The sequence below is a fragment of the Limanda limanda genome, chromosome 13 (genome assembly GCF_963576545.1).
Source record: "Limanda limanda chromosome 13, fLimLim1.1, whole genome shotgun sequence".
Lineage (NCBI taxonomy): Eukaryota > Metazoa > Chordata > Actinopteri > Pleuronectiformes > Pleuronectidae > Limanda > Limanda limanda.
This window is the reverse complement of record NC_083648.1, coordinates 12,879,944-12,894,782: the sequence shown is the minus strand read 5'-3', so window position 1 is coordinate 12,894,782 and position 14,839 is coordinate 12,879,944. Positions and strand designations below refer to the sequence as shown.

The following is a 14,839-nucleotide window of genomic DNA, read 5'->3' as shown; positions in this document are numbered from 1 at the left end:
GTATTCTGCTCTCATGCTGATGGTGTGTTAGAAGCGTCATCAACATTCCCAATCCTTTACTGTGAATTTTACAGACATTTTCATGCTGTATTCTCACAGGTGCTCATTCTGCATTTTTACCGATATTTTACTTGGGGGGCTGGCAGGAAAAACTCTGGAGATTGTCTGGAGAGAACTGCCTTGGACATTTGCGTTCTCTGGGAAATTCAGGAGTGTACAAAGTTCAAAAAGTAGTGTAAGACAATTAATACAGTTTTTTCTTTTTATTAGTCACCCATTGGTATTTATGTGTATTCTTGTGTGTATTTTATACGGGACTGATGTCTGATGGCTGACTTGTTGGCCTTGTCTGTTTACAGAAGATCTTCTCAGGGGAGCTTGAATGTTACTGAACGCTCCGATCATCAAGGTTTGTTGCGCTCTCAGATCATTTCCTTTCCTCAGATGACAACTGTTTACTCTGTGTTTACTTCTCTGGGCTTTCACTAAAGGCTTTTCGGATGTGCTATCCACTGGCAGTGAAATCTGTTGCACTGAAAGATGCGTTGCCAAGTGAGCCTCGCACCTGAAAGATAACCACTATTCGAAAGATTCGCTGCTGCTTTTTCAGGAGCCACTCATCTGCCACGTCTACCACTGGACCTTCAGTTGGATGGAAAATTCAGATGGTTTGAATTTTCAGGTGTTCAACATTTTCAAAACAAACAATTGATTTATTGCACTGTTATGGACCTGTACCAAAACAGTGGGTCACTAATGAATTCAAAATGATGTCATCACATTGAAGAATCTAACTGGTCACAGGCCAGAGCAAATTTGAATATCAAACAGATTAAAAGACTTAACTCCTCCGGGAGACAAAGCCATGACTGGCTGACAGATAAAACAGACCTGTGACAGACCAAAGCTGACTGGCTGTCAGCAAGGCAGCCAGTTCAAAGTGCTGGACCACAGGCAGCAGAGAGAAAAGGGACCTCTGGGACCACTGCAGGATTTCACCCAAAAGCACACTCGAGCAAACACACACTTTTCATTACAGAGGTCATTAATCATGCACCACAGGTTCATATCCACCTTGGGCAAACAACCTGTCCTCGGATCATATCGCTTTGCTGCAAGAGCCGGTCAAGAATGTCACCGTGCCCCCTTCATTTTAATAGGTAGCTCGCAGCCGCAGACAGGCAGAGGTATCGTGGCCCCGGCAGCAAAGGAACTGGGTGCTCTGCAGCCCAGAGCACCAGCCCACTGACCCACATCTCCCCATCTCCACAGGATTCACATACATCATCCAACTCTGCGTGGAGGTCATAGTGATACCAGCATGCAAGAAGAAGAAAAACATGTCTCCTGTGCTTGTTAGGACAGTGAGGAGAAAGATCATTTGTTTTCTTGTCTTATGAAGCCTCAGTGTCTGCAGGATAAGAAAGCATGAGACAAGGATCACATGTATTTGCCAGACCCTAATATGTGCTTAATAGGGGTTTGGATTAGGGTACTATGATGTAATTGTAAGTTAATAATGTTCTATTGTTGGGAAAGTTATTTTTATAATGGGCCTTAAAGTAATAAATAATAAAATTATTATATCTGACATATTCGTAAATTTGTGCATTTCATCACAGATCTATTTAAAATTGATTTATACACATATAGCAAAACAACTACAAGGACCTTGAGTCACTGATGCGCAACATTACGATGTACAACCACCTGTTTTGTGTGGCAAGTTTCTCGTGTCAGTCATTAGAAAATACTTCGAAATGACGGGAAATAATCACAAAAGATACCAGAACACCAGCAGATAAACCTCAACCCAATCAGACCTTCAATTACTGTTTGCCCTTGAGCTCGGTCTGGACAAAGTTCTGGAGATACGCATGGGAAATTGACACTTTATATAGAGAGAAGAGACCGTGATCCATCCTGTCGGCTCGCAGAATACTTACGGTTTTCCCCGGGGTTACTTTCCTGATCTTTTGTCTCCTCTCTCTTCCTCGGGCTGCAGATTCCAAACCGTCAGCTGTGTCCCTTCATTGCGCCTCAGCGGGACGATGCCTGACATAAAGGGGCACGCAGCTACAGGTTGCCTCGCACTCCTTGGACTGTGATGAGGTGATCAGGCTGCGGAAGACTCCCGGAGAGGACACTTCATTTAACCGGAGAGGAAAATCTCAGAAGATCCCAGTGACTGGCCTGTTGCTGGTGCGCAATCCGTGATTACCGGGGAGACCGGGAGCGACTGCAGCAGCTGCAGGAGTCAAAGAAACTCTAGGATGCTACTGTCTCCTCATCGGCTCCAGATGAAGTGGGAGGGAAACAGCGGGGTACCGGGTGTCGTGTCCGTGATGCAATGCGGGAACGGTGTCAGTGCCATGTCCCGCAGTTTGCTCCCTGTGTGCAGAAGCCCAGGCGCTCCGGTCATCATCTGCGGAGAAGCAGCGGCGCGCATTCGTCTTAATTACCGGCGGTCGGGATTGTCTGCAGCGATAGGTGGAGGCTTGGAGGGAGAAAAAGAGAACACGTGTTCAGTGTTCATTCTCCCCTGGTGTCTCTGCATCTCTCCCCTTCTCCCCTTCTCCTTGAATGTGGCGGACACACACACACTCACACCCTCTGTGGTCTATTATTGGGCGCCATGCGTCTTGATCATGCATGGCACACGTAAACAGCTTTGGCGCAAATTGAAGAGAGCAGCGGCTCAGTCAATGTCCAGGTGGGGGGTGATGGGGGTGAGCACATGTGTCTTAAATGATGATGGATGCTGCATTCCCCCTGTCTCTTATCCGTGTCTCTGAACCCCCCCCCCTCATACCAATTGAATTGGTGCGTCACCACGTCCTCCAGCTGCGGCCCCATGGCACTACACCCCCATGGATGATTTCATGTATCCGGGTATAGATCCTCACTCTTCCTCCTGGGTGATACATAGTATAAGGCCGATGTTTTTGTCATACATATGAATGGTGTTTCTGCCTATGCAAATTAGGACATATTCAATACGTGTGGAGCTCATGTACATATTCAAATTCATTTCAAAAGAAACTTGTAATACAAAAAAAGTTACTTTTCATGAATACTTTTACTATGTAAAGTTTTATTGTGGTAGGAATAAAGGAAAAAATTAAGCCTATTTGGGTGTATTTGGGGCATATTCGATTAGTGTATAGCTCATTTGCATATTAAAATTCATTTTCAAAGAAACCTTTAATACAAAAAATGTTACGTTTCATGGTTACTTTCACCGTGTAAAGTTTTATTTTGATAGGAGTAAAGGAAAAAAATAGCCCTTTTGGGGTGTATGGTTGGCTTCATTGGCACACATTGATGAGAATTAAACATATTTCCTCAATTAGGATTTTAGTATGTTGTTCTGGACACCTCATAGAAATAATCTATGCTGAAAAAAATTATTTTACAATTAGTCGGTTGTAAAACGCTACTTTGCCTGGACTGTAAACCAGTAAGGCTATTACACGAACGGATTATAACAGACGAATATACAATACAGCTTGGTCGAAATTGGAGTGTAATTATTATAAGAAAAGGTTACAAAATAAAAATCCAGATTTGGAACTATTGTGTAAGAATTTATAAATCAAAAGTGAAACAGTCAAGCTTACCCACAACCTTCAGTGTCCAAAACAAACTGCACGTACACTTGTATACGTGCACAAGTCACACAGATTAGTCACCACAAGCACAGACCTTACACCCACACCCACATGCTGTGTGGGCCGGTGGCTCCCTCTGACATAAGTCTTGTGCTTTATATTAACCCATGCGACCACTATTGGCCGGGGCAAACCTTGACAAAAAGTAAATACCCTCCATCTGTAGTGACTGGATTTCACGTCAGCTGAGCAAATTGAGTCTTTCACAATAATAAATCATTAACCTTTTAGTCAGCAAGCACGCTGTTCCTGTGACTGTCCCTGTAACGCTGCCAAAGCCAACTCCTGCCCGAGGAGAAGCTAAATAATCCGGGCTAATACCAATGAAATGCCATTCTCAGACTATAGCGCTTTGTTATGCTGCGCCGCGGGGAAGTTGAAGCGCATCCTGCTCTCAGGCCAGATAACACTTGCCCTTCCGAGCACTGAATGAGAAGGTGGGAAATCAAGTGCGAAGACGAAAAGGACACGCAGCCCCTACACAACCGTGGAACACCACATTTTTCCACCTGGCAAATCTCTTGATGGAACAAATGAGGACTCATCGGGAGAGGCTGAGCAGGGCATGGCTTTAAGCAGTGAGTAGTGAGCCTAAACTAATGGAGGTTTTACACATGAAGACATTAGTGCTGTAAGCTGAAGAAGCTTGCAGGTGGTGCCTCAGCTTCAGCATGTGGTTCTGTTTTCATGCAGGACTCCTGCTGCTCTGTATGGTAGCCTCCGAGGTGTGGGATGCTGAGACGAAACCCATGGACTTTGTGTGTAATCGAGCCGCCAGAAGGGTTTTGAATATTGTGGCAGAAATGGAAAGTGCACTGGTGAGTTGTTTATTTCCCAACATTTCTGTCTGTATTCCCCCCTGCTGGGCTGATGTATCTGTCCTGTGTATCTGTTGTTACCTGTAGTCTCCCATCAGTCTGTCTCTCACCTGTTTGTCTCGCTGCTGTCACCTCTTTTCCATGTCTCCTCCTTGGCAGAGTGACTGCAATGCTGTCATGACCCTTTCCACACCGGTTCAGCTGCCCTGCACAGAGCTTCATGTAGCATCTTGGGAAAACAAATCAGTATGTTAGCACATGTATGAATCCAAAATCCTCTGCCATAGTGGATTTTATTACTTGCTTACTTTTGATTTGAGTCGTTACTCTGGTTTTTAATGATATGGTTTTCTCGTCTTTTTCTGTGCATGTGTTACTGCAGTACCAGGAGAGGAGAGGAGACATCATTGCATCCTTGAGGCTTCTTATTGAAGGTGTGAAGGTCATGAGGGCCCTGAGTACGCCAGGATGTGGCACTTCATTGCTGCAGAGATTGGAAAACAACATCAACAACTATCTGGTCATTCTCACACACCTTCAGCTCAGGGTAAGAAGCTGTCAAGTTCATAAACTGCCAGCACACACAAGTAGAGCGTCCCCCATTTAGCACGGATTTGGTGATTTACAGGTCAAAAAATAAATGTCCAGTACATGTCAAGGGTAAAATAACCATAATTCTGGATGTCTAGAATACATGTTACCCTCGAAATTGACAAATTTCACCACCAAGATCCAAATTGCCAAAATATTGACAGTGAAATGTGGTTTCACTTTTCATTTTTGTCTGTATCTGTTTTTGTCACTCACACTCAACTCATTATAACAAACATAGCTCAGTAAAATTATCAAAGTGTTGACCAAATTGTGCACATAGTGACTTAAAACTGTTTTTTATTTGATTATTTGGAGGCATTATCATTTTCTTCTGTTGAGGAAATAGCCTGATTTCTCATAAACCTGTGGCTCTGGAATATCTGTGCCATGGGTCTGATGATGTTATGTTGTTTGACCTCGAGACTTCCTTCCTCAGGACAAGAAGAAGATAGCAGCGCATACTTTCCCAGTGAGACAGTTATTCCCAAAAGTCACACATGGGCAAGATGGATGTCCTGCAATCAATGGTTTACATAAGAACCTCCAATTTGGAAAGTTAATTTGTGGGTCACGTGGCATCTATTGCACTTCTGTCTATCCTGGGAAAGGGATCCTTCACGTGTCTCTCTCTCTGAGGTTTCTCTGTTTTTTCCCCCTGTTAATAGTTAATAGTTTTCCTTACTCTTATTAAGGGTTAAGGGCAGAGGATGTCGCACCTTGTAAAGCCCTATGAGACAAAATATGATTTGTGAATATGGGCTATACCTATCAAATTTGATTGATTGTTTGATCGATTGATTTCCGTTGTCAAGAATCCGTTTTAATACATTTTTAAAGGATACAATTTTCACATTTTTGCTCACACTCTGTTCTGTTTTCATTTTGGACCAACAGGGGCCAGTGGAGACTCCATCATTGTCTTGTGTTCCTCTAAGGTCGCAGAGTCTGAGCACAGTCCTGCTGAGATACAACCAACTGATCTCAGGCAAACTGGAGAGGTTCATGATTAATATGGAAGACAGATGCCCTCACAAGTGACACTAGCAACTTTAGTGGACCCATTATTCTTCACAAATGACGGGATGGATTACACTCGGGAGCCCCTAGTCAATAAATTCCACCAACACAAAACAGCAGGATTGATCTGGACTTCCTCCTCACTCTGAAATGTCTCATCTGTAAAAAGTCTGCTATTGTATCCTGTTATTGACAGACTCACATTTTAGGGGCAAAAAGCAGAAATGTATCTGCGATGATGAGCATCATGGACCAATTGGAGGGAGGTATCGTTGTGTCATTCTACATAAAGCTAAGGATGCGTTGAATAGAACTTTAGGCCTTTACGACCAATACAAGCCTCCAATCTACCAAAAAGCAAGTAGCTTCTCTTTTTACATGCAGCTTAGAGGCAGCTTTGTTTTGACTTTACTGTTTGCAAATGTATTAAAATTCAAATGATTGTTCAACGTTAAGAGAGCGATCTCCAGCTTGATCACATGACCAGAGCAAAAAAAAGTCTACTTGGTATTTTTGGTTCATGTTTTCACGAAACATTTGTTTAAGTCCTTTTAAAATTAGTGGTACAATGTGTTTACATTGCTAGACAGTCATTGCACTTAAATGAATATACATAATAATACAAATATCGGCTACTTATCAACAAACCATACTTAAGGATAATGAAGGAAAATATTGCTGCACTCTACTGGTATGAATTTAATAAGCAGATTTGTTTTGTTCTCATTGCACTTTTAGAACTTATATCTTTTATATTTTACGATTTGCTGTATATATGTACACATTCTTATGTATTTCTTTTTTTTATCCCAATTCAGCAAATCCATCGTGTGTATATGTAAAGTATTCTAAGTACATGTTTACAACACTATATGAATATTAATGTTGTTAATGATGACAAAACCCTTTACACTGTAATATGCAATAAACAATTATGATGTGCTATACACCCATTACTTAATCACACCTATTTATTTTGTTGGGTGATTTATGGTGAGCTAACTTTTTTCTTATTTTATCCCTAGCTGGTTAGGTTTCAGCATGTGCTATTGTTATGCTAATGCTAACAGGTGGGCATATAGCATGAGGCGGATATTAATCAAGTAGAGAGGGACATAGATATGGAGAGGGACGACTTCAGCCAATTAGAGGAAGGGGCGTCATTTTCCAGCTCATTAAACGTCATCAGCTGCACAGGTGAGTCTGATGTGAATGGCGTTAGCTCGGGAAGCTAACGCTAGCTTACATGTTAGCACTATTGCTCCTGGACCTGGACATTAGCCACTAGTTGAAAGAGTTTCAGCTGAAACCGTCGTCGTTGAAGCCGCCATGTCAGAGAAGACTCCCCTCCTTCACTACCGACTCACCACCGGTGGTGCGGAGCCGACAGACGGTTCCAAACACGGCCGAGCCAAGGTGGCCAGGGCCGGGCGAGGCTCCGGGGAGAAGCCCGCCCGGAAGCTCGGTGTGGTGTTCGGAGTGGTCACCCCGACTCTGCTGTCCATGTTCAGCGTCGTCGTGTTCCTGAGGATAGGTGAGTACGAGGAGGGACTATTCAACCACTCACTTTTACACTTAGGAAAACACTGAATCTAGTTAAAAAAAACCTTTGGTATTGATTTGACTCAGGTAAACAGCAGATACAAGTGTTGGCTATTGACTAAATTCATGTAGGGCAAAGGTGAGCCAATGAATTTGAAGCTGCATCTAATAAAGGTTATTTCCAATGCTGCTTAATGTGCATGTTTTCTGATGATTAGTCGATCTGTCATTAGATCAATCAACCAATTGTTGCAGCATAAGATTGGATAAAATACAATGAGATTTCAGTTTTTTGAAAATTCTTATTGAAACTTTTGCGTTTACTTTTTCAAAAGCTGTAGCTGGACATTTTCACAATGGTTTGAAATATTGTTTATAAATGTTATTTTGAAAATTATGTAGTCAGTAGGCTACAGTACTTTCAGGTTGTGTATTTGGGTCAATTCAGATTCGTCCAACTGAAGATTTTTCTTTATGTAAAAAGCTGTAAGCAAATACGTTAAATATTTCTTAATATCTAATAGCCAAATCACTGAAGTAATAGATTTTTCACACTGTCTATACAATGTATAAGAATTACAGAGATCATTTGAAATACATCCACAGGCTGTTTTCTAAACAATGGTAAAGCTACATGCTTCATTATAAATAATAAAAACATGTATTAAATGCATCAATTCCATTATAAATTCAAGATGTCCTCCCTCTGCCTACAGGATTTGTTGTGGGACAAGCAGGGCTCTATCAGTCTATTGCCATGTTCCTGGTGGCCTACATGATTATCACCATGACTGTGCTCTCTGTGTGCGCCATCTCCACCAATGGAGCTTTGGATGCTGGAGGTGCATACTGTATCCTTGTTTGCAGAGAGACTTAGCCTGAATCTTAAAAGCTTCACTTGTGTATCTGTGAATCTGACTTGTAGTTGAACTTTATTAGGTGAGATGTGGTGTCCGGTCTTTGTTTAACTTGGCTCCCCAGACATGATCAGCCGAGCCCTGGGTCCCGAGTTCGGTGGGAGCATCGGGATCATGTTCTTCTTTGCCAACGTGTGTGGCAGTGCTCTCTATGTTTTGGGTCTGGTTGAGGCTATTATGTCTGTCTTTGGCATCCCAGAAGGTGAGGTCCATCAGACAGTCAGGCATGAAAGTATATTGATGTATCAGATAACGCTGGTTTCTTGTCCTCTCTCAGAGGGGGGTGCAGCTTCTGCAGGTCCACTTCAGGTGCTGCCTTCAGGATACTTGTGGTCTGTGCTTTATGGCACTGGCGTGCTCTTCTTGTGTTTCCTTGTCTGCTTGGTGAGATGAAATTATTTTCATTAAACTTAATTCTTGTAAATGAAGATGCATTTGTCAGCAGTATATTAAGATATATGCCACTAATACCTCAATGCATTATATTTGTCTTCACAGGTGGGAGCCCACATCTATGCCAAAGCCGCCTTTATAATTTTCATCATAGTCACAACAGTGCTTGTGTCCGTTTTTATCAGTTTCTTCATTGCTAGGCCTGTTGGGGTGGTTTTGCCATCTGTTAACAGCACCAGCCTGACGATAGCCAATTTTACTGGATTCCGACTCCACACCTTGCAGAGTAACCTTTTGCGTAAGTGTTGGATATGTTGCTGTTATTATATAAAATATAAAAGTAATGGCTGCATATTTTACAGCCTTTGAAAGTCTTTTCAAACAATGTGGCACCTGTATAAAAAAAACATGCAATATCATCCCTTTTTAGTTCATAACATTCATCTGTTCAATGAGATCCCACCATGTGCCATAGCTCCCTTTTTGCACAGGTGAACTCTGACATGTATGAATGATCAGGTCTCCTGTCACTCCCTCCAGCCAATTACACAGTGGACTACACCACCGGTGCCATGATGAATTTTGCCACAGTGTTTGCTGTCATGTTCAATGGTTGCACTGGAATAATGGCAGGCTCCAACATGTCGGGTAAGAGTGTTAAAATCATATCAATAAATGTGTTTTGGAGAGGCCATACAAAGTTGTGTTTAGTTGTTAAATACACCACTTCAACATTTGGTCTGGGGGCATTTAACTGTGATATAAAAATCTGCTTCTGTCATGTGTTTTGCAGGTGACTTGAAAAATCCCAGCTATTCTATCCCAAGAGGAACAATTGCAGCTGTCCTCATAACGTTCATCACATACAATCTGCTGAGTCTTCTGGCTGCTTGGTCCTGTGACCGGTAAGTCACACATGCACACAGTCAAAGACACTTGAATAGAATTAGCACAAATAAGATAAAACGTAACTCAAACCTTTCTATTGGTACAGAGTGTCTGATTATGAAAGACATGTGCATCAAATTGGAATATTTTTGCTGTCTTTTACAGAGTTGGATTATTTTAGTTGAAGTTTAAGATTATGCTCAACGGTTCCAGTTCCTTGAATGTAATCACAATCAATATTTATTTAAAATGTTATTAACACAGATAATCTTCAGAATACACTTTCTACTGTCCAAAATTTATTTCAGATTGTTTTTTTTCTGTCATTCGTAGCTGCCTGCTCCAAAAAGACTACAGTTTTCTGGGAGACATCAATATATGGCCTCCCATGGTGACAGTCGGTGTTTACTCCTCCACTTTATCTGCTGCCATGAGTAATCTGATCGGAGCTTCCAGGATCCTTTATGCTTTGTCCAAAGACAACCTGTTTGGTGAGACTTTTGCTCATGTGTCTAGCTGCACACATTTTTTAATTTGTATTGCCAGCTTTCCAATGGTTGTTTTTCCCATCTTTATTTGAGATTGAGAGAAGGACTTGTAGATTTCACCACGTCATCTGACAAGCGACAGCTGACATGGCCCTAGACCCTTTTTGTAGTGAGAGGCTTCACATTTGTAATTTTGCTTGTTCAGGTTATGATCAGGAGTATATAGATGATCCAGTGTACATGACAGCAAATTCCAATTCCAGCTGGTCTTCTACAAAGCTGAGTCAACCTTTTTCATAATAAGCAATCTGTTGAAATCTATAATGTGAGACATTGACCCTTGTTATTAATTTCATCAGGTCTCATTTATCTGGTGTATTTAAACTTAGAAAGTATCATTTGACAGCAGATGGCTCCCAGTTTTTTTTCTCAGAAGAAAAAAAACCCTCATTGTGGGTTTGGCTTAAGTCGGGATGACTCAGTTGTTTATTTGATTCAAGATGATGAGCAATAACAGAGAGGGATTTTTGTAACTGTACAGGTGGCCTCCTGGCTCTGGCGAGGAAAACATCTCGGAGTGGGAACCCCTGGGCCTCGGTGCTCGTGTCCTGGCTGCTTGTACAGGTGGGATTATTACACTGATGTCACTTCCCTTGCCCTCATCTTCAACCACTCCCTGTTTATGTAGCTCTATCATGTTTGATTGGTGACCTAGTTAAAAACTTCTGATTGTGACATTAATCAGTCACCATCTAAATATAATGTATATAGTTTTGTACCATACAACATTTTTTACTTTTCATTGTGGCTTAACTGGTGCTTTGAATCAAGTTTAAGCTAAATGATGATCTTTATTTCTGACACTAGGTGGTGCTGTTTGCGGGGAAATTGAACACCATAGCTGGTATTGTAACCATCTTCTTCTTGTTGGTCTATGCTGCCGTGAACCTGGCCTGTTTGGCTCTTGAATGGGCTTCTGCACCAAACTTCAGGTAAAGTAAAGGATATTGTTGTGAGCTAAGCTTCTTGTTCTGGATTTAATTTTCAAAAGCATGATTAAAGGTAATTGTCTTATTCAGTCATTCTCTTTTATTTTGTCGTAGACCCTCATTCCGGTGTTTTACCTGGCACACCTGCACACTGGGCATCATTGGCTGCTTGGTCATGATGTTTCTGATCAATGCAATTTATGCCTTTGCCAGCATAGCCTTTATGCTGCTGCTCTTGATGCTGATCCACTACTTTGGTCCCATCAGCAACTGGGGATACATCAGCCAGGCTCTCATCTTCCACCAGGTTCACAGTCACAAACCAACCTTCCGTTTCACAATATTATTAGGGGTTAGGGTTTCCATTATCTACTTCAACAGCACTTATCTCTTTCTCATCCTATCTTTGTTTGATTCAGGTGCGTAAGTACCTGTTGATGTTGGACGTGCGTAAAGACCACGTGAAGTTCTGGAGGCCCCAGTTGCTTCTGATGGTGGCGAACCCTCGCAGCTCTACGGGTCTTATGACTTTCATTAATGACTTGAAGAAGAGTGGCCTCTATGTATTGGGACATGTGAAGCTGGGTTTACTAGGTAAAAAGCAAATGTACATAATTTAATTGGTGCTAAGACCAAAATTCACATTTTTAGTATTGTAATTCTTTAGGTTTTACAACTATTGAAGACTATTGTTTTTAAAAGGTGATAGTTAACACTCTAAATGTGAGTAATGGCCAATGTAGTTGCCATTACTCACTAGTAATGGAATTACTAGTATCAGTTTCAATGACTTGATTAAATTAATCCAAATATGAAGGACTGCCTAGTGCCTACTCGTCTAATGTCTTCTAACCAACCACATTTTTACAATCATTCAAATGTATGTTTACGCTTCTCAGTGACCATACGTTGATTTGTTTGGTGCCACAATATTTACACTGACCAACACCCTTCAGTGTAGATACCTGACCTAAGCCCATTGGGACATAAAGATTTTGAAATGATGTTCGGCTCAGGACACATTGTAATGCCAGATGGGAAAAGACAAACACTGTATACTTGTGATGATCGAATCTCTCAGAAAGGATGTTGATACAAGGTCTGAGCGGAGCCACACACCTGCTTGTCACAACAAACACATGCTGCCCTTGAGGGAATGAGATGATTGTCTTTTTTTCTCTCTGCAGACGGGCTGCCCTCTGATCCTCTGCAAAGCTGTTATGAATCCTGGCTGTCTCTAGTAGATCATCTAAACATCAAGGCATTTGTCAACCTCACCCTGGCGGATTCTGTCCGACACGGAGTTCAGAACCTGCTTTTCATTACAGGATTTGGTAGGCAAGTTTACGTTATTGCTGTACAATGTTGATTTCAATTGAATATTGATAATGTATCACACGATGAAGCCTTACAGCTCTTATCGAAGATGCAAATTTGATACTTATGTCTGTGTCAAGGTGGAATGCGGCCAAACACCATTGTCTTGGGTTTCTATGATGACTGCACCCCACAAGACAACCTCCAAGGTAAAATTCTTGTGTCTACAGGCTATGGTTTGGATACTGTCTGTCCAACCAAAGACCCGACGGAGCAGCGGTCCCCTTTCTTCCCAAGTGTGCGGGAAACGGAGGAAGAAAAAGATCTGCAGGAAGAGGAATACGTGTCACTGATTGCTGACGCTGTTAAAATGGGGAAGAATGTGACACTGGCTCGTTACTTTGATCAGTTCAACCGGGAGGAGGTCTTGGGTACTGGAAGAAAGACTGCAGGCCACCAAAGCATGATGGGGCCCTTTGTCGATGTGTGGCCACTGAATCTGCTTCAACCAGACAGCCATGGCTACGTTGACATCTGCTCGCTGTTCCTCCTGCAGCTGGCTTGCGTGCTGCAAGAGACTCGCACCTGGAAACAGGCAAGACTCCGCCTCTTCCTGTGCGTTGAGGCTGGTTGCAGTATGCAGGAAGAGGAGGAGACGAAGCTCAGGGTGATGCTCAAGAAGCTAAGAATCTCAGCTCAGGTGCAGATGGTGACTTGGGACGAGGTGGTGGCGCTGCACTGGCAGAGACAAGAAGGGCGGGAGACAGGGAATCTGGCAGAGTGCGCGCAGAGTGAGGTGAAAATGGAGCAAGAAGAAAGGGCTCAAAAGCAAGATGCCAATGAAATGTTCCCCAATAATGCTGCTCAGCTCACAGAAGAATACATCTGTGCTGTCAACAATCTGATTCTCCGACACGGAGCCCCTAGACCTGCTGTGCGTTTCCTGTATTTGCCACGCCCACCTGCAGACATAAGCCGTTACCGTGCCTACCTGCACCAGGTGGACCTGTTGAGTCGAGACCTCGGCCCAACATTGCTCATTCATGGAGTCACTCCTGTGGTCACTACTGATCTTTAGATTTTTACCGTCACCTCCATCACTCATCTTGATCCTGCGTCGTTCCTCCACGGAACTGCTTTTTGCTACCAATTCACCAGATATTTAAGCTGTCAACTACAGATTCTAAATGGAGATCACAAGCCCGAAAAGCACTTGTACTGATAATATTTTCCCTTAGTTCAATATCGGGCCACAACATGGATGTGAGGAGTTTACTTCTGTGATTACTATGTATAAAGGTTTTCCACTTTTTGCGGAGGAAAAGTTCATGCAATTCCTTCCCTCCCTGAAGTATTAGTCCTGTGCTCTTGTTTATCTCTCCTTGTACAGTTTAAACATTGGGGCTGAGCTTTGTTTGTTGTTTTGTATGTTTGTTTATTAGAAAATAAATTGACTGAATTCTTGTATTACTTATTGTTCTTTACAACAGTTTTATTTATAAATTAGCATTGTTAAAATCTGTTGCTCAACACTTTATTAATCACCTGTATTTAACAGGAAACTTTAAATCCATTCATCCAGTTTGCGCTGAAGTCATACTCATGACCTGTCTGTGGATTACCAGCAGAGGGCGATATTTGCTTAGTATCATGGCTGTGGTGATTGTTGTTTTACCAAGTGAGTCTGGGCTGCTGGTAGAGTATATTTTCAGTGCTAAAGCCAGTTGATGAATATGTACTTTACTAACTGGTTTTCTGTTGTAGGTTTATATTTCAATCTCTAACCATCATGTTTACAAGATGTTGAAATGGTATTGTTTCTCAGGGCTGGTTGTGTCATGAATGTTACAAAATTGATTTAATAGAACTATAACGTATTAACATTTGTTTGAGTATTACATAAGTTCTTTATTAGTCCCACTATAGTGAATTTTACTGTGTTACAGCAGAAATCAAAAAGAATAGAGAAACACGCTCTCGTCAAAAGTAGTTAATAAGTTAAAATATACAATATAAACAAGTAACATTAATAAGTTAAAACATGGACAGGATTATCCTTTATTAGTCCCACAATGGGGGAATATGATATTAGCAATAGTCAAAAATAGGCACCAGTAAGCAATAAGTACCATGTAATACTTAAGTCTAAGGTAATACATATTAGATGAATAAATAAAAACAAATGTATACACTGTAAAAACAGGT

The 14,839-nt window shown here is 41.8% G+C and overlaps 3 protein-coding genes across 5 annotated transcripts in view; 2 read left to right on the top strand and 1 right to left on the bottom strand.

The window, feature by feature from the left end:
• clcn2a (chloride channel, voltage-sensitive 2a) overlaps positions 1-2,529 on the bottom strand; it is a 34,466-nt gene extending 31,937 nt beyond the window's left edge. The window contains exon 1 of the mRNA XM_061084305.1: positions 1,947-2,529. The gene's annotated coding sequence lies outside the window, so the exon portion shown is untranslated. The remainder of the gene's footprint in view (positions 1-1,946) is intronic.
• A 1,405-nt stretch (positions 2,530-3,934) lies between these two features.
• Positions 3,935-7,053, top strand: thpo (thrombopoietin). Of its 3 annotated transcripts, none has more exons than XM_061084008.1 (5): positions 3,935-4,249; positions 4,365-4,489; positions 4,649-4,735; positions 4,872-5,036; positions 5,978-7,053. In XM_061084008.1, exons 1-5 carry the CDS (start codon positions 4,237-4,239, stop codon positions 6,119-6,121), a joined length of 534 nt encoding a protein of 177 aa, XP_060939991.1. In that variant the 5' UTR covers positions 3,935-4,236; the 3' UTR covers positions 6,122-7,053. The 3 variants fall into 3 exon arrangements, with proteins under 3 accessions (XP_060939991.1, XP_060939990.1, XP_060939992.1); XM_061084007.1 differs by having other exon boundaries at positions 4,649-4,737; positions 4,862-5,036; XM_061084009.1 differs by lacking the exon at positions 4,649-4,735.
• A 376-nt stretch (positions 7,054-7,429) lies between these two features.
• On the top strand, positions 7,430-14,051 carry LOC133018390 (solute carrier family 12 member 9-like). Its single transcript, XM_061084752.1, has 14 exons — positions 7,430-7,667; positions 8,359-8,493; positions 8,624-8,761; positions 8,837-8,943; positions 9,058-9,250; positions 9,493-9,600; positions 9,746-9,857; positions 10,174-10,331; positions 10,870-10,952; positions 11,196-11,320; positions 11,432-11,624; positions 11,737-11,911; positions 12,505-12,651; positions 12,775-14,051. The coding sequence occupies exons 1-14, from the start codon at positions 7,430-7,432 to the stop codon at positions 13,710-13,712; spliced, it is 2,850 nt and encodes a 949-aa protein (XP_060940735.1). The 3' UTR covers positions 13,713-14,051.
• Positions 14,052-14,839: the final 788 nt, after the last annotated feature.